Source organism: Leptopilina boulardi, unplaced genomic scaffold, assembly GCF_019393585.1.
Source record: "Leptopilina boulardi isolate dan_hultmark-lab unplaced genomic scaffold, ZJU_Lbou_2.1 LbouV2_273, whole genome shotgun sequence".
Lineage (NCBI taxonomy): Eukaryota > Metazoa > Arthropoda > Insecta > Hymenoptera > Figitidae > Leptopilina > Leptopilina boulardi.
In genome coordinates this window covers 2,603,459-2,624,274 of record NW_026137833.1, presented here as the reverse complement: position 1 = coordinate 2,624,274, position 20,816 = coordinate 2,603,459, and the positions used below count along the sequence as shown (strand labels likewise).

General features: G+C 23.5%; 1 protein-coding gene across 4 annotated transcripts in view; it reads left to right on the top strand.

Moving 5' to 3' along the window:
• The window catches only part of LOC127281629 (tyrosine-protein kinase CSK), a 36,749-nt gene extending 16,723 nt beyond the window's left edge, over positions 1-20,026 (top strand). For all 4 annotated transcript variants that reach the window (XM_051305433.1, XM_051305430.1, XM_051305432.1 and 1 more), the window contains 6 exons: positions 10,040-10,435; positions 13,711-14,364; positions 16,533-16,728; positions 17,078-17,164; positions 17,509-17,601; positions 18,245-20,026. In XM_051305433.1, the coding sequence (XP_051161390.1) occupies positions 10,071-10,435; positions 13,711-14,364; positions 16,533-16,728; positions 17,078-17,164; positions 17,509-17,601; positions 18,245-18,331 (1,482 nt within the window). In that variant the 5' untranslated portion in view covers positions 10,040-10,070 and the 3' untranslated portion in view covers positions 18,332-20,026. The remainder of the gene's footprint in view (positions 1-10,039; positions 10,436-13,710; positions 14,365-16,532; positions 16,729-17,077; positions 17,165-17,508; positions 17,602-18,244) is intronic.
• The last annotated feature ends 790 nt before the right edge of the window (positions 20,027-20,816 follow it).

Sequence of the window (20,816 nt, the reverse complement as noted above, 5' to 3'; positions counted from 1 at the left end):
TATTATTTGAACATTTGAATTATTATTACTCATTTTTGATTATTATTAATTTTTAATTCAATTATTTTAAATTACTTTTCAAACGTTTTAGAATAATTTCATTAAATATAAAGAATATTCTATACTTTTATAATAAAAATTAAATTAACAAACAAATTAAACAATTTTAAATAAATTTTAATTATTTTTAATTATTCAAATTAATTTTTAATCATTAATTAACAATTTAAGTATACAAAATTCTTTATATTTTAAAACTTTAATAATTAATTATATTTTATTGTTAAAAATTATTGTTAATAACTTTTTAACTAATAATATTAATATTTATAATGTTTAAATTAATTTTTAATATTAATAATGTGAAAATTATGAAAAACTCAGAAATTGGTTGGAAAACTGAATTTTGGCTCCATCTCTTGAAAACGGTCAAAACTTTAAGCCCCTTCCACTTGAAAACTCCCCTAATTCAAGTACGCCCACGCAACTTCTTATCTCTCAAGGCTGGGCCTGAAGGGCCCAATACCGTCACTGACCTAACCAGTTTTTTCCCCATTTTCTTTCCTTGGATCCAATCCTTGTAATTTCCCAACCTCTTTTTCCTCCACTTTGAGACCCATTATTTTAAAACATAGTTCCATCCCTAAAAATAGGTAGGGACAATGATATAAAAATACGAACCCCGTTGAGAAGTCAGTCACAAAAAACAGTCACAAAAAACAGTCACAAAAAACAGTCACAAAAAACAGTCACAAAACCAGTCAAAAAAACAGTCACAAGAATTCTAAAAAAACTACTTCTTCCTCAAATTCTTCTTCAAGTTCAAGTTCAAGTTCAATTAATTTTCATTTTTTCTAACAATTTTCCAAGTGTTAAATTTAAATTGTATTAAAAATTTCCACGATTCAAGCCAAAAATTCAACACTTTTTCAACCAATTTCCGAGTCTACAAGTGCCAATTTGTTTAAATAAAAGTAAGTCTTATATTAAATTGCTGTCTAACTTTCATCTAAATCTTTTTCTTGTCATCTCTAAATAATTCCGAAGAATATTAATGCGTTAATCGTGTTCTTATTTCTTCAATTTCCTTGTCGTATTTTTGTATTTACCATAATTTTCATTACCTTACCTAAGGATTTTAATGCGTTTATCGCGTAATTATTCCTTTAATTTCCCCGCGAAAATCCCTATTTACATATATTGATCAATTTGAATCGTTCCCGAGTTAGTGGACGCAAGTCTAGACTCGAAACATAAAATAAGAGAATATTTCCGAATATTCTCTGAAATTTATACTTGCGTTATGCATCCGACGTAACATAGGGTAAATTTTTGGAGGCCCCGGGGGATAGTTCAAATTGATCTTTATAAAAAAAATCTTCTTCTTTCATCTATTTTCTCTCTAATTATCTCAATTTTTTTATATAAAAAGTATCATTTTATTTATTAAAAATTCAGTACAAATGAACGTTACGTTAATAAATATGTTAATTGTGAAATATTCGTATATTCGTATAAAAATTACCGAAATTTAATAAAATTGAAAATTCCCTATAAATTGCTAGAATGTTAAAATGAGAATTTGTCATTATAAATTGAAAAATTAACACTATTTCAAAAATTTCATGTACATTGGTTAATTTGGAAAGTTTCCGTAAATTACTAAAATGCTCAAAATCTAGAATTTACCATTACAAGAATGAAAAATCAACAAAATTTAAAAGAATTTGTGTAAAATTGTCAAACAAATTGTTATTTAAAAAAAAAGAGAGAAAATTTCATTTTCTAAAAATTAAGAATTAAATTTTTTTTAAAAAAACTTTGTTTTAAAATAAAACTTAAATAAATTTTCATTTTCAATAAAAACTGAAATTTATAAATAAATTAATAAAATGTCACATTTATTAATTAAAACTTGTGTTAAAATGTGCGTATGCAACATATTAAACTGTTAACATACATAAAAATCCAGTTGCGATTTCGATTTAAAGCACCCCTTTGACAGGCGAACGAATCGATAGGCGCAATCGATATATATATATCGATTGTCAGAATCGATCCCTTACTCTCGAGAGCATGCCTCTCGCTGTACGTGCCTTTACAGTAGTACCGCACTACGGCTGACTACGCAAGTCGGTCATCGGCCATTACTACTGCGCGCGACGACAGCGGGCCCCGCCAAGCTGCATCGCGCCTCTCGCGGTCTCCCCCCGCGAATTCCCCCTCCACCTCGCGCTTCATCTCGCGATCGCGAAGTTTTTCGCGGTTTTTAATAGAAAATTTGAATTTTAACTTATATATTGTAACTTCTCTTCTATTATCGCGATTTTGAAAATTTTTTTTTTACCCTTATTCTTTTTTTGATTATAAAATGATTATCCCTAATAATAACCTTGTTAATGAATTAAAAAAAAAAAGATATTACTAAATCAAAAATTCTAAATCTAAAAAAATTCTAAATCCAAATGTTATAAATTAAAAATTCTAAATCCAATTATTCTAAATCCAATTATTCTAAATCCAAATATTCTAAATCCAAAAATTATAAATCTAAAACAATTCTAAATCCAAATGTTATAAATTAAAAATTCTAAATCCAAATGTTATAAATTAAAAATTCTAAATCCAATTATTCTAAATCCAATTATTCTAAATCCAAATATTCTAAATCCAAAAATTCTAAATCTAAAAAAATTCTAAATCCAAATGTTATAAATTAAAAATTCTAAATCCAATTATTCTAAATCCAAATATTCTAAATCCAAAAATTCTAAATCTAAAACAATTCTAAATCCAAATGTTATAAATTAAAAATTCTAAATCCAATTATTCTAAATCCAAAAATTCTAAATCCAAAAATTCTAAATCCAATTATTCTAAATCCAAATGTTCTAAATCCAAATGTTCTAAATCCAAATGTTATGAATCAAAAATTATAAATTAAAAATTCTAAATCCAATTATTCTAAATCCAAATGTTCTAAATCCAATTATTCTAAATCCAAATGTTCTAAATCCAAATGTTATGAATCAAAAATTATAAATTAAAAATTCTAAATCCAATTATTCTAAATCCAATTATTCTAAATCCAAATATTCTAAATCCAAAAATTCTAAATCCAAATGTTCTAAATCTAAAAATTCTAAATCCAAATGTTATAAATCAAAAATTAAAAAAATCCAAATTCTAAATCCAAAAATCAAACAAATTCTAAATCAAAATCAAAAATTTTAAATAAAAAAATTATACAAATACTAAATCCAAAATATTCTAAATAAAAAAAAAATACAATTTCTAAATTCAAAATATTCTAAATTTAAATTATAAATTAAAAATACAAAGAAAATTCTTAATTCAAGTTACTAAATAAAAAATTGAACAAAAAAATTAAAAATTCTAACTCTAAAATATAAAATAAATTTTTCTAAATCCTAAATCTAAATCAAAAATATAAATCAAAATCTATTTTTAAAAATGAATTCCTAAATGAAATTTTAAATACAAATTTTACAAAATTTAAAGCTAATTTTAATTCAAAGTCGAAATTTTTAATCAAAATCTAAGACAAAATTCTGATTTTAATTTTAAGAAATGAACCATTTAATAAAAATTATCAAAATGTGTCAAAAAGTATTAATTTCAAACAAAAACAAAGAAAATTTAACAATTAAAAGTTCAACAAAAATGAAACAAATTATAAAAAAGGGTAATTTAATTAGATAATTAAAATTCAAAACTTCTCTAATGAAAACCTCTAGAATAAAACAACTCAATTCCAAAATTTATATTTAAAAAAAAAAAAATAATAAATAAAATTAAAAATGTTTTCTTTAAAAAAAATATATATATATTCTTTAAAAATAAATTTAACATTGAGAAAAATTCAATTGACAAATCCTGCAATACATGTTAATTCCAAATCCTAAACCTTTAAATATCCTAAAACAAGATGTAAAAATTTGATTTAAAAAAAAACATGTATATGCTTATAATAAGAAAATCCAAAAATTTATATAAAAATAATTTTATATTTAAGATTTTTAATTCCAAATCAAAAATTAAAATCAAACAAACAAAATTCAATTCCATATCAATAATTTTAAATTATAATTATAATTTTTTTTTATCAGTAAAATCATAATTAAAAAATATCAAATTAAAATGAAAATTTCGAAGTTCAAATCATTAATTCTAAAATTCAAAATTATGTTTTAAAAAAAATGATAAAATAATTAGATTTCATTTAATTCAAGTCAAATAAAATAAAAAAAATGTTTAAGAACAAGATCATAGTAAAAAAAAATATATATATATATAAAATGTTAAAATAAACATAAGAAATACAATAATTTTTTTTTTGTTTTATTAACTTTAAGATTATTAATTTGTGTTTTATTTGTTACAATCTAATATTTAATAATAAAAACCATTTCATAATTTTTTTTTATTAATACCAATTTCTAAAGAAAGAGTTTTTTTTTTGTATCTGAAATTTATTTACTTTTGATATATATATTAACAATATTTGTTTGATGGATCTATTAGATTAATAGCGGTTTTTGATATTTGCAAATTCACACTCTAATCCTTAAAAAAAAGAAATTATTAATGCCAGAGTAAAGAGTACGCCCTGCTCTAGGTCAAATCCAATTCTATATCCAAAACACAGAGGTGAAATTTTGTAAAACAAATAAACTATAAAATTTGATATATTTATCGATTAATAAAATATTCGTTTAATGTAAAAAAATTATTTTTTTTTTGAGACAAAAATTAAGAAATTCATTTAGAGATTGTGACGATAATTTGATTTTCTTTCTAAAGTGATAATGCAACATACTTATTGAATATAAATAAAATTTTATTAGATAATGAATATATAATCAAGATAATTGTAGATATTGAAAATGCAAACACCGTGGTAGCTTGGTGCATTTATGGAAGTAAATCCTGTAACATTTTAAAATATTGGTATTCATAAATTGAGGTTCGTTTCCTCCTTATCGCGAAGAAATGTTTGTTAAACAATTCTTGTGGTTATTTTGTTATTTTTTTTTTTTGTTATTTTTTTTTATTTTCAAATTCAATAAGATATTTGTTTTGTGTATAATAATTAATTGTGTAGTTTGTGCATAGGCTAGGTTGCATTTGTTCACGAATAAAGTTTCGACTACTTTCAGAGGCAAGGTTGCATTCGTTTACAAATAAAGTTTCGACTACTTTCATACACAACTTAAATCGCAAATTGATTGTTTTTATATAATCTTTAATTTAAAATCATTTTTTTTTTCTGAATCAAAAATATTGAAATGGAAAAATATTCAAAGCTTATAAAATAGATATATTGGATTGTAATAATATGAGCTTATAATTGATACATCAAAAAAGAGAATTAAAGAAAAAAGACAAACGTTTATTTTTTTTTTTTTTTTCTTTTTTTTATAAAGAAAAGAGTAAATTATTGTATTTTTCAAAAGATCAATTACTTGTAAAATAATAATTTTTTTTTATGTTACAGATCAAACTATTTTCAAAAATTAATTTTTTTTTTTTTTTTTTTACAAAACAAATCAAACTAAAATTACGCATTACTTACAGTTTCATACAGAGGAAAAATTTTAAATTGTATAGAGTCAAAAAAATATATATATAAATGTTTGTAAGGATTAAAAGGACAACCATCATCACTACAAAGGAATACAACATCACCAATCACCAAAATTGTATAAATTCATTAAAATTATGTAAAATTTTTTTATATTTATTACTGTTAACATTTTCTATATTTCTATAAATTGTAAAAAAGAATTTAATATTTTAATATTAATATTCATTTTAAATTTAACTTATTACTGTGGAAATATTAGGTATAATTCAGAAATAAATTGTATCTATTTTGAAATTGTAAAAAAGGGTAAAAACAAACAAGTTACAGTTGAAAGAGAAATTGTTTATATTTTAAATTTGTATTGGTTAATAGTAAGATCCAAATTGTTTCATTTCAAGAAATTAAGAATTTTCCTGTTGTATCAACAAATTAATAGGAAACATACCTAAAAAAATGAAGAGAAGATAAATTTTACGATTATTGAACATCCTATATGTTATCATCACTATAAGAAACAAAATTTATCAACATGATACTTCAACACTACTTCAAGATATGCAAAACTTAATTTATTGTGAAATGCATATAAATTCGGACATCTGAATGAATCCACATTTTAATTCAGCAAATAACTTTATAAACTGTGACAATCATCATTAATCATATCATCTTACAAAGAAAACAATAAAAGGATTATTGTTTAAGAAGTATTCAACCAAGAGTTAATTTACCAGAAGTATCAACAGCTAAAAATTCTATCTATCAATTGTAGAAGAATCATTTTCAACTGTAGATGTCTACTATCTACTAAATTGTTCTGAAAGAAGTGTGAAGAAATTCGTTAACCGAACAATTGCCTACAGTTTCAACAGTAACAAAGGATAATCAAGATTACGAACATCATTTAATAACAATTAATTCTTTCTGAAATAACAAAATGCTATTTATCTTATGAGCAATTCTCAAGCAACTAAAACTTTAAACCTTTTATTTTTTTCGATTAAAATTTTCTATTTCATATTATGTTTATAACAAATCGACATGCATATGATTAAATTTTTGTGTTTCGCTTAGGGCATGATTAATTCACAAGCAACAAAGCCTACCTCAAAACTTTTCATCCGCAAATATAAAATATCTGTACAATTTTTTTTTTGTTTGGTCACTTTTCGTCTTTCATCCTCAAGTAACCATTTTACGGCTGGGGTGTAACGTCCCGTGTATAATTCAAGTATATAAATGTTTAAATAAGATTAGTTTAGATAAAATTAGAATTATAAGTGTTTCCCACACTTCGTCGCTGTTTTGAACATTTATTTCAAAACTATCTACAAGCGTAAATAATCTTAAATTAAATAAAAGATACCAGAATGTTCTCTTCAAAATGCAATTACTTCTAAAAAAACTTGTTTACCGGTAAATTTGAAACACGTCTAAAATTCTCAAAACCTTAAGCTCAAAATCAACAGTTCCGAAAATTAAAATAGAGAAGAATTGTATTTTGAAGATATCATTCTGATATCTCCTGTAAATAAAGTCAGCATAGTTGAATAATCTAGCGTAACTATCTAAATATCCCGAGCACCGATGCACTCTTGCAAACAACAAGACCTAACTATTTTTTATGTAAAGTATGAGAATGAGTGATTTAAATATAAATAATGAATAATAATTGTTTAAATGTTTAAATTTTATTGTTAATTAACTTTAATTAATTTTGATTTCTTTAATTGGATTTAATTATTTAAAATATTTCAAGTTTTTATTATAAATTAATTATTTCACAGATAAATTATTGTGTATAATTGTTTATAAATATTATTTGAACATTTGAATTATTATTACTCATTTTTGATTATTATTAATTTTTAATTCAATTATTTTAAATTACTTTTCAAACGTTTTAGAATAATTTCATTAAATATAAAGAATATTCTATACTTTTATAATAAAAATTAAATTAACAAACAAATTAAACAATTTTAAATAAATTTTAATTATTTTTAATTATTCAAATTAATTTTTAATCATTAATTAACAATTTAAGTATACAAAATTCTTTATATTTTAAAACTTTAATAATTAATTATATTTTATTGTTAAAAATTATTGTTAATAACTTTTTAACTAATAATATTAATATTTATAATGTTTAAATTAATTTTTAATATTAATAATGTGAAAATTATGAAAAACTCAGAAATTGGTTGGAAAACTGAATTTTGGCTCCATCTCTTGAAAACGGTCAAAACTTTAAGCCCCTTCCACTTGAAAACTCCCCTAATTCAAGTACGCCCACGCAACTTCTTATCTCTCAAGGCTGGGCCTGAAGGGCCCAATACCGTCACTGACCTAACCAGTTTTTTCCCCATTTTCTTTCCTTGGATCCAATCCTTGTAATTTCCCAACCTCTTTTTCCTCCACTTTGAGACCCATTATTTTAAAACATAGTTCCATCCCTAAAAATAGGTAGGGACAATGATATAAAAATACGAACCCCGTTGAGAAGTCAGTCACAAAAAACAGTCACAAAAAACAGTCACAAAAAACAGTCACAAAACCAGTCAAAAAAACAGTCACAAGAATTCTAAAAAAACTACTTCTTCCTCAAATTCTTCTTCAAGTTCAAGTTCAAGTTCAATTAATTTTCATTTTTTCTAACAATTTTCCAAGTGTTAAATTTAAATTGTATTAAAAATTTCCACGATTCAAGCCAAAAATTCAACACTTTTTCAACCAATTTCCGAGTCTACAAGTGCCAATTTGTTTAAATAAAAGTAAGTCTTATATTAAATTGCTGTCTAACTTTCATCTAAATCTTTTTCTTGTCATCTCTAAATAATTCCGAAGAATATTAATGCGTTAATCGTGTTCTTATTTCTTCAATTTCCTTGTCGTATTTTTGTATTTACCATAATTTTCATTACCTTACCTAAGGATTTTAATGCGTTTATCGCGTAATTATTCCTTTAATTTCCCCGCGAAAATCCCTATTTACATATATTGATCAATTTGAATCGTTCCCGAGTTAGTGGACGCAAGTCTAGACTCGAAACATAAAATAAGAGAATATTTCCGAATATTCTCTGAAATTTATACTTGCGTTATGCATCCGACGTAACAATATTCTAAAAATCAGTAATTAGAATTTTCATTTTATGGAATTTCATTTGCCATAATTATTTTTGAGCCGAATTTTCAATTATTATTTGATATAATTTCCATGTAACCGATTTTTCAAACTACAGAATTTTTACTTAACCGAAAAATCATTTAACAGAATTTCTAATTGATAGAATTTTCATTTGTCCGAAATTGCAAATGACCGAAACAACAATCGATTTTGGCGCGATTTTTAAAATCAACCAATCAAAAATTATCCATAAAATTGTGATTGGTTGATTTTAAAAATCGCGCCGAAATCTATTGTTTGTTCGGACATTTGCAATTTCGGACAAATGAAAATTCTATCAATTAGAAATTCTGTTAAATGATATTTCGGTTAAGTAAAAATTCTGTAGTTTGAAAAATCGTTTTGATGAAATTTCTACAAAATACTAATTCGAACAAACAAAAATTTGGCTCAAAAATAATTATGCCAAAAATGAAATTCCATAAAATGAAAATTCTAAAAAATGATTTTTAGAACATGATCATGCGTCCCGATTTAAGTCTACGTATTATAATTAAAAACAAGAAATTGAAATTTTAAATTAAAATATTTTTTTCATTTACGTTTTTTAAAAATTTTAAATAATAATAAAAAAAAGAGTGATGAAGTTATGTCTATTCAGACAGTATAATTATTTCATAACAACTGCGTGAAAATAAAGCAAGTGTGACTCATTCTTTTACCATATATATATTCTCGCGTATATATAAACAATTTCCAAGAGACGATCAAAACACGTAGACGTCGCACGATTATATAGCAAATGCATTAAAACAATAGCTTCTTAAATGACCGCCTTTTTTTTTCTTCTCTTGTATGTAGAAGACGTGTCAACTCTGATTTGACGAACTGAACTTCCCACATAGAAGGTGACACTCAATTCTATTGTTCTATGAACTCTCTCAATGAATTAGGATTCGAATTACCCACCACTAAAGCTAATGAATAGTTCTACTTCAAAGTAGTTATGCTTTCACGATTTTTTTTTTACCAAAAGTTTCATATTAAATGAATCATACTTTGTTTAATTAAAACGATACGATTAGGAAGAAAAACATTTAATGTTTATATAAAAAAATTAAACATTTAAAACACAACATTGTTTTTATAAAGTACTCAAATATTCTATAAAATATATGTATAATGGAAAATTTTCATCCACAGAATATTTTTGCGCTTTTTAGATTAGGAAATTATTATTCTTTTTCTAATTAAATGAAATTCAGGATAATTTTTATATTATTTGAAATTTGTTGCAGATGATTATTGCCTACCCTGGCGTCAGCAGTAATGCCAACGTATCACAATGCGGGCGGTGTCTACCCAAATTTATCAGCACCAGCCCGTCAAGCAAAACTCGACAGCAACCAAAATCACCATCACACAATTCCATCAACCATAACAAATCTTTCCTTACTTCATAACACAATACAACATTCAAATTCTTCCAATCTCACCACGACTTCCAACATTATTCCGTCCCATCCAGTATCCCCAATCATGACAACACATTCAAACATTACATCGCAAAATGTTACCTCTCATATTAATGCACTTCCCTCACCAGTCATTATCACTTCAAATTCAACAAATAGCGGCAATACGAACGTCCTGCCAACGAATCCTAGGCATGAAGTGAAGCTCAATGCAATGCCGTATGTATTTTTTTTTAAATTTATTTCCTTTTTTTGATTAGATTTTGAGAGATAGGCAATTTTTTAAAAAATTAATTTATTTACTTCAAACTTGGTATCTAAGGGTTTTTTGGATCGCTGATTACGAATCTGACGTCAGATTTTCGAAATTCGATATGTCTGATTCAATATTAAGGAATTATTTTTAAAAAATTGTCAGATTATTATGAAATTTGGTATCTACAGGTTTTCTATGTTGCTGACAAGTAACACTGGGGAAGTGCCTTATGTCGGTTTTTCTGAAACTTGGCAGTTTTGTAGTTTTTTGAAAACAATTTGACACGTATGTTTTGTTTTTCCCCAAAAGCTGATTTATGGGGGGGAAATACCCCTTGAATTTTTTTTTGGTAGGGGGACATTATTTTACGAAATTTTTTTAAAAATTAATGTGCAATAGTGTATCTGGGGGTTTTTTGGGTCGCTGATTACGAATCTGATGTCAGTTTTCAAAAATTGAAAATGGCGTATCTAATATGGCCGATAGAAGTCCATGTTGGATATGCCATTTTGAATTTTTGAAATCTGACATCAGATTCGTAATCTGCGACCCAAAAAACCCCTATAGATACACTATTGAACATTAATTTTTAAAAAATTTCGTAAAATAATGTCCCTCTCCCAAAAAAAAAATCAACAGGTAGTTTCCCGCCTTAAATCAACTTTTGGGGAAAAACAAAAAAATACGTGTCAAATTGTTTTAAAAAAACTACAAAACTGCCAAGTTTCAGAAAAAACGGCGTACTGCACTTCCCTAGTGTTACTTGTCAGCAACTTAGAAAACCTGTAGATACCAAATTTCATAAAAATCTGACAATTTTTTAAAAATAATTTCTTAATATTTAATCAGACATATCGAATTTCGGAAATCTGACATCAGATTCGTAATCAGCGACCCAAAAAAACCCCTAGATACCAAGATTGAAGTAAATCTTAAAATTTTTTCAAAATTCGTCCGCTTATTGGATCCGCCATTTTGGATTTTGAAAATCTAACTTCAGATTCGTAATCAGCGACACAAAAAACCCCCAGATACTAAGTTTGAAGTTAATACATCAATTTTTAAAAAAATCGCCTACTTCTCAAAATCGGACATGTTTTTTGAGGTTAGAAAAAAATCCTGACGTGATGGAGCAAAACGGACTTCGGTTTCGTGTTCAGCGCGTCAAAATACATAGGGTTAGGGTATTCCGATCAAAAGTACATGACACTTTTTTTTTTGTGGGGCTGTGTAATTTATGTGTATCACTATAGTACCGAAACTGACAACGGTACAACGAAAGCAATTAGTAATGAGACCTTTAAATTTTGTTAAAATATACAACTTTTAGGCCAAATATTATGCCTTCATTTCGGAATATTATAAAATGAACAAAAGAAAAAGTAAACGTTCATAATTTTCTGCATAAAATGATTACTTATGTGTACTTATAAAACTGATTTTTTCGTGCTCTCAAAAACCATTTCAATAAATAACTAAAATTTATTATAAATATCTTTTTAAACACTAAAAAAATCACATTTTTTACTCTCATTAACAAAACTTTATTATAATTATTCAGTAAATTGCAGTAAATCCTAATTTTAACACCAAAAAATTATATTAACATGTGTACTTGACTTTTCGTTTTTAAATAAAGAACTGTGAATGCACCTTTAAGAATTTGTGAACGAGTGCGCGCGCAACTTAATGTTGTCAGTTTATTAGGGGATTTCCCCCTTTACATTTGAAAATGTTTGAAATTCATTATCTGACCTCAGTTTTTTAAATTAAATACAAAATTATCACAATAAAGATAATTTATTATTTAATTCAATTAAAATAAAAAAAAATTAATTATTAAGAATAAAAAAATTTAATTAAATACCTGGTTAATAAGCTTAAAATTTTGTATAAATTGTAATTGTACAATAATTTCACCTTGCTAAGAAGGTCCAAAAAAAATAATTTGTTTTAATAACGACGCTAATAATAATAATAATATAAAAAAAATAATTGAACTTGTTAATGTTGTATATATATATATGAGTCTAGTTATCAATGTATGTTAATAATCATGTGGTTAGCGACGTTAATTTTATATAACAATGACTACATAATTAATTGTCAAATTCCTGCCTTGTAATGTATCCAACAATTATTAAAAGTAACAAAGGTGATTAAAGAAGAGAAACATATAATCGTCAGTTCTGTTAGTTTCCTGTGTCTTATATTTTTAATAATTTCCAAATTTAATATTTCTTACTGACATTGAAAAAGGATAAAAATATTCCATTTAGGAATTTAATATATTTTTAATTTTTTAAATTAATATTAAAATTTAACTGACAATTAATTTTTAATTAAATAAAGGTTTAGTAAAATTAAAAGCTTTCTGTTTAAGTGAATATATATAACCTCATGTAAAAAGATAATATATATCTATGTTACATTATTATAATAAAATAAAATAATAAAATTTTTAATTATTTATTTTGACTTCTGTGGAAGTGAAAATTTAAAAAAAAAAAGTAAATTTCAATATAAGATTTTCACAATAATTGAGGTTCCGGAAAATACTTAAATTTTCAAAATATTTCCTATTCACATTTTTAGAATTCATTGAATTTCAAAAGATCTGAAATTATAATTTTTTGTAAATTTGAATTGCTAAAGATTTTTTTTTTAATTTTAACAATAATTAAGTTTTAGAGAATTTGTAATTAAAAATAAAAGTTTTTAATAATATAATTAAATATAAAATAAATAAATAAATATTTGAAAAATTTATAATATAATTTTTTGTACAAATAAATAAATTTTGTGTAAATTAAAATTAATGTGTTAAAAAAAAATTAATTTTAATTTGCTAATTGATTAAATAATTAAATTATTAAAGAAGTTCATTGAATTTTTTGAAAAAGATAAAATTAAAAATTTTTAAATTATATTTTTGAAAATAATTGAATTTTTCGACTATATTTTATTTTATTAAAGCTTTTGAAATTTTATTTAAGAATTTAAATGAATTGTTCTTTTTACAAAGTTTTGTTTAAAATAATTTTCATTTATCACATTTTTTAAAAATAGAATTCACATTTGATAAAAAAAAAGAAAAAAAAATTCGAAAATATCTGTGGAAAACACAAAATATTGTTTCGAACTGAGGAAAATGTTAAGGGGAAAATTATAATGAAAATTTTGTATGTGGCAATACTCTGATAAAGAATCTATAAATAAAATTGAAATGTTTTTACAGATGGTTTCATGGTAAAATATCGAGGGAAACAGCAGAAAGATTATTGCGACCACGTGAAGATGGCCTATTTCTAGTTCGTGAGTCGACGAACTTTCCAGGCGATTATACATTATGTGTATGCTATCAAGGGCGCGTTCAACATTATCGTGTGAAATATAAAAACAATCAATTAACAATAGACGACGAGGAGTTCTTTGAAAATCTCGCCCTCCTCGTCGAGCACTATGAGCAAGATGCCGATGGTTTATGTACACAATTAACAAAATCATTGCCAAAACAAGGTAAACAAGATTTTTGCGTTGATCCAAAAGCATTTATTGAAGCTGGCTGGGTTATACAAACACACGAATTAGAATTACGCGAATGCATTGGTAAAGGTGAATTTGGCGATGTTCTTCTTGGCGTTTATCGTGGCGAAAGAGTTGCTGTTAAAATGTTAAAGGACAATAGTGAAGCGGCACAAAGATTTTTAGCCGAAGCAAGTTTAATGACTTCATTGATTCATGATAATTTGGTGAAACTTCTTGGACTTGTTTTTAATAATCCACATATGTACCTGGTCACTGAATATATGAGTAATGGATCTCTTGTCGATTATCTCAGATCACGAGGAAGATTACATGTCTCTAAGAAGGATCAAATTAATTTTGCGTTGTAAGTTATTTTTATTCTTCTTTTATTTATTTGTTAAATTATGATTTCGGATTGTATGACTTTTTTTTCAATTTATTTAAGGAAAATAATGTTCTTTAAATTCTGAACGTTCAAAAGAATGAAATTTTTTTTTTTACAATTTCTTTAAATCAGGGTGTCTAGCGATCTGGAAAAGTCCTTGAATTTTTTTTTTTACCTTGAAAACCTGGAAAAGTTCTTGAATTTTTTATCAGGACTTTTTCGACTCTTTTCAATATATGAGACTATTTTCAACTTAATTTAATGAAATGCGACTTTTCCGACTTTTTCTGAAACATTTTTTTTTTAAAGAAAATACGACTTTATATGAATAAAATTCAAATCTTCCAAAATTAAATTATTTAAAAGAATATTAACTAGAATTCTTAGCAAAATTAATTATATTTAATAATTTTAATCAAGTTCTTTAAAAATTCCATTATTTAAAATATTTATTAATTGAAAGTCCTTTTAAATTCAATTTTCTAAAATACCTATGTAAAAAAAATTCATTAATTAAAATTTATGAGTTTCAATTTTAAATTTCTTGAAATTCAATTATTTCTAAAAAAAAATTTGTTACTTTAAATCTTCAAAAATTTATTTACTTCTAAAAATTTTAACTGCAACTTTTTCAAATATTAATTTTTTCTAAAATTTTTACTAAATTCTTTTTTTTGAATAATATTTTAATGAAGTTCTTCAAAAATTTAATTATTTAAAACATTTTCTAAACTTCTGAATTCGAAAAATTTGCAGAAATCATATTTGGAACATTTTTTTTTGAATAATTTTAAATTATTTTTTAAAATTTGTCCTATACTAAATTGAATTTTTGAAAATTTGTCTCAGTTTAATTCTAAAATTTTGTAAACAAAATTTTTTGAAAAAATCCTTATGAAACATTTTTATTAAGGAATTAATAAAACTTATTTAATTTCTAATTACAATTGGTTGATAATAATAAAATATTTACTAATTGTATTTATTTAAAAATAAAAGAAGCGTCTTTTTTGAGTCTTCTTGTAATGTAAATTGATAAAAACGACCTTTTTCTTCCTTTAAATTCGATCCGAAGCCTGAAAATGCAAAAAATTAAAATTATTTATTACTAGTTTATTATAAAAAGAGACTTAAAATAATTTAATCTTATAGTACATACCTGGAAAAAAAATTTTTAATCTGGAAAATCTGGAATTTTATTTCGCAACAGCGCTAGACACCCTGTAAATTCAGAATTTATTTCTAAAATACTGCTTTCTGTATAAAAAAAAAAATTAATAATTTAATAAATATTCAAGAAATAAATATTAAATTGTTAAAATTGTATTAAAAAAATATTAAAAATTTATTTTATTTATTTTTATTTTATTTTTATTTTATTTTTATTTTTTTTTTTTTCAAATTTATTTTTGTTGTTTCTATTTATCAGTAAATATTCAATATTCTTCAATATTCATTTATTAATATTCAACAAACTACAATTGAGTTTTTAAGAATATTTTATTAAAAATTGTTTTAAATAATTGAATTTTCTAAAAACTTTATTACAATTAAGTATTCAAAATAATCACTTCGACTAAAAATTTCAGATAAAAATTTATTTATTATAAATACATAACTTTTCTGGCAATAAAAATTTTAGAAGCAATTTTGTTTAAATTTGAAAATTATTTAATTCATAAAATTATTGAAGAAATTTATTAAAATATGTAAAAATTTACAAATAATTTTAGTTAAAATTTTTTGTAAATAACATAATTATATAATAATATTATAGAAACAATTGAGTTTTAAAAGATTTGAAATTGAAAATTTTGATATTATTTTAAATGAAATTTTTTTAAAAATAATTCAGTCTTTTCATAAGAATTTATTCAAAATTCTGAAAAATTTGAATAACAATTTTTAAAATGATTGAATTTTCCTAGATATTTAAAAAAATTAAATGAATGATAAATAATTAAAATTTCGTAAAATTTTATTAAAAAATTTGTTAATAATTGAATACAAAATCCATACGAAATTTCTATTTAATTATTAGAGAATTAATTGTTAAAATTTGATAATTGTTTATTAATTTGTTAAATTTTTATTTTTATTGAATTAATAAAGAAAAATATTTGTAATAATTTCTTTTTTTCTTTCAGCGATACTTGTGCTGGAATGGCATACTTGGAATCTAGACATGTTGTGCATCGAGATTTAGCCGCGAGAAATGTTCTTGTTGCGGAAGATGGAACAGCAAAAGTCTCGGACTTTGGTTTAGCGCGGGATGAAAACTTTTCACTCGATGGTGGAAAGTTGCCTATAAAATGGACCGCACCCGAGGCATTAAAACACAACGTAATGAGTTACTTGACTTTTTTTTTTTTTCTTTCTTCTTTTCCTATACTAAATCATTCTTTTCACAAACACATATATTTTTCTCCGTGATTTACATACAAACTATTTTCCATGAATAAGAAAAATAAATTTTATCTTTATGTTCTTCTTTATAAAAACTTTTCATTTTCACTGTAGATTAAAAATTATTTTACAATATATATATATGCATCATTTTTTTGTATTAATTTAACTATAAATTTTTAAAGCAAATTTAGTTTCTCTAATTATTATATATAGTAATTAATAATTATTAAATAAAATAGTTTATAAATATTTTCTCGTTCGTAACGATATATTTATTTTTTAGAAATTTTCTAATAAGTCTGACATGTGGAGTTTTGGAATTTTACTTTGGGAAATTTATTCCTTTGGCCGAGTACCTTATCCCAGAATAGTGAGTATAAAAACAATTTAAATATATATATAGAAATTATAGAAAATTAGATTATAGAAAAAATTCAAATAAATAAAATTATAAACAATTTACATTGTTTTTTCAATCTTTAACAAATAGGAAACTAAAATATAGTTTTTGAAAATATTTTTGAAATACTGATTTTAGTGCATAATAAATAAATTATAATAGTAAACAGTAAATTTCAATTATTCTGTCTTTTTTCTCACTTTATGAAAATTTATCATCACTTCTTTTTTGCTTGTACTAAAAATTAAAAAAAATTCAATTTTATATTTTTTGCACTCTGTTGTGAAAAATATTAATAATAAAGTAATTTGCAGCCGTTGGCAGACGTTGTTAAAAGTGTAGAAGAGGGTCACATAATGGAACCACCTGATGGATGTCCGCCAGAAGTTTACGAGATAATGCGACAGGTTGGCTTAGTTTATTAACGAGATATTTAAATAGCTTTGAGGAGACTCTTTTTAGATTACAGAGAAAATCTTTAAACAACAAGGCTTTACATTTTGTTGGAAAAATTATAAATTATTTTACTCTTTAAACTTGTTTTAAACTTGAAAAAAGAATTTAATTTTAAGTTTTATTTTGATTAAATTTAAAAATATTTAAATAAATTAATTATTTAATTAAATGACACATTTTTATATAGAAGAAAGTTTGTTTTGCAATTTTGCATTTTTTAAAAAAAATTTTAATTTGAATTACTACAAAGTTACCTACACAAAAAAGTAAAAACATACAATTTACTACAAATCGATCTGAGGATTTTTTTTTCAAATTTCAGACAATAATTGAATTTTAGAATATTTTTAATTAAAAATTTTTTAAATAATCGAATTTTTGAAAAAAAACTATTAAAATTATTGAAAATAATTTATTTGATAACTTAAAATTTAAGATAATTTAAATTATTGAATTTTGAAAAAGTTACAATTAAGATTTTTGGAATTAATTAAAGTTCAAATGATTTTAAACTGAAATTTTGATAAATTAAAATTTGTAAAGAGTGTTTATCAAATTTACAAATTAACTTAACACGAGTTAAATTTTATTTAGGCTTGGGACTTGCAACCAGAGAAGAGACCCACCTTTCACGATGTTAAGGTGAAACTGGGACAATTAAAAATGGAGACGTATTGCTGAAAATAAAGGAAAAGTCATCTGGGTAAAAGATATGAGAATGAAAAAAAAAAAAAAAAGAAAAGATGGGACTTTACTAGTCCATAATGCAACTTTTATAATCAGGGAAATTCGGTAGTAGTTTCGGATTATTAACTCAAGTCTTAAGGAGAATTATATTCCGAGAAATTGTATATTGTATAGATGTAGTAGATATTCGCGATGCTTGTATTTATTGTTGTTTTTGTGTGACACGCGAGAACGACTGAAGGTTTGAGCTATATAATAATTATAAAAAAAAAATATATATATTTTTTTTGTTTTATTTTTTTTTAATTTTTTTTTTCTTTTAATGTAACGAACAAATATTTTTTCAAAAATGAACGTTACCTATTTCAAGCGTGCCTTCTAATTCAAGTTGATAATCTTCAAAAGACGATCAACTTGCAATTTTTTTCTTTAGACTTCTTGAAAATAGTCTAGAATCCCAATGCTTTATTTTAATTAATATACTTCTTTTAAAAAAAACTAATTGCAATCGCTTGCTTTTTTTATTTTTTGTTGTATGTATCTAAAGGAATACATAAACAACTAAGTTGTATAAAAAAAAAAAAAAACTGTTAAATTTTGTTATAAAATTATTATTATCAATTCACTCAATGGATAACAATTTTTTACTGTATATGAAATTATTTTTATTTTGCAAATGAAAAGCTAAAAAATGTCCGATATAAAATTTTCTTTTACTAAAATTTAAGTAACAAAAAATAGTAACAAAATTTCGAGAAATACAAATTTTCCGAAATGTGATTTTGTTAAATGTTTTTTTTTTTTTTATTAATTTTCATTCATTCATTTTCATTGAAATGAAAATGATTTTTATTTTAATTGCCTTCACTTGATATTTTTTTAAAAGAATAGTGAAATGTTTGTAAAAAAAAAAAAAAGAAATCTGTCACTCAAGAACTGAGGATTGATGAGAATTTTAATAGTCATTTAAGCTTTTATTTTCCTTCTAATCAAAGATTTTATTATAACATATATTATGTATTAATAATTCGTAAACTAAATTATTTTGTCTAAAAACAAAACAATTTAAAAATCTCTCACCGAAAAAGAATATAAATTATTTTATTAACGAAATTTGAAACTAAAAAAAAAAAAAATTCAAATTTCGTTTGTTAACTAACAATACAACTCAATCTTCACAGTGTACATCTAATTGTAAATATCTTGTAAATATTTTATTATTTAGTGAGAGAAAGAGAAAAAATATGTGTGTATGTGTGAGAAAAAGAAATAAAACTTAAAAAGCGATTGATATCGACTTAGAAATTAAATGAAACTGTCCATATTTCGGTTTTAAGATTTGGATGAAGTCCAATATTAAGAAAAATGTATACGCACCGAATATAAATGTCGATACGTTATAATACATGCACCTTTTTTTAGTGTATGCGAATTATATTATTATATATGAAAAGAAAAGAAAAAATGAAAAATTCGTGAGAAAATTTGTCGAAGGAATGAAGTGTAAGTTTTTTTTTTTTTATTTTGAAAAATGCGGCGCGTAATTTGTAGACGAACATTGTACCTAATAATTCTAGTAGATTCCTAGTTATCGAGATTTCTAGATAAAAAAAAAAAATACAATCTAGTTATTGCAGAGGTTCATCATTGAACGATGATTTTCTTGACACTTTATTAAAAAAAAAATAACTTTACATAGTGCACAAGACGTTGCAGAACTGAATTATAAATGGCAGCTAATTTTTGTCGTGTCAAAGGCAAAAAAAAATCGGGGGAAAAATTCAAGGGATTAAGGATAGGCTAAGTTTAAAAGAAGAAATAAAAAAAACAAACATTCAAAATAATCCTAAGAATGTTTTCTTTGAAAATTATTGTTTGCAAAAAAGGAGACTAAGAAAAGTAGATTTTAAAGCCCATCCGAGCTCTCTTAATAATAAGAGTTGAAAAAAGTCTCTTCGAATTTTTATTTTTTTTTTTTTAGAAATTTCGATTTTATTAATTTTTGAAACGAAAAGTTGACAATTCGTGAAATATTTAAAAATTTCAAAATGTTTCATCTCGAAAAATTAATTTAATTTTTATATTTCCTGTTAATGAATAAATAAAAAAAATTTACTAATCTCGCTTTTTATGTAGTAAAAAAAAAAAGTTAAAATATATTTTTTGTTGGAAAAAATTAATATAAACATTTTTTTTGAAGAAAAAAGAATTGAAAAGAAATTAAAATAATTGAAATTCCTTCGATTTAAAATCAATTTTATTTTGTAGATAAATTTTTTCCATTACTGGAAGAGTAGAAAATTAAAAAAAATTTCTCTACCTAATAAAGGAAGGAAAAAAATATCAATTTTTTATTCTATTATTTAATTTCTTTTATTAAAATATAATGATGAATTGTCAATTTTTCAAATAAAAATAAATTTAACAAGATTTTGTTGTCTCCAATATTTTAAGTCCCGTGCGTCGACAAATAATAGAG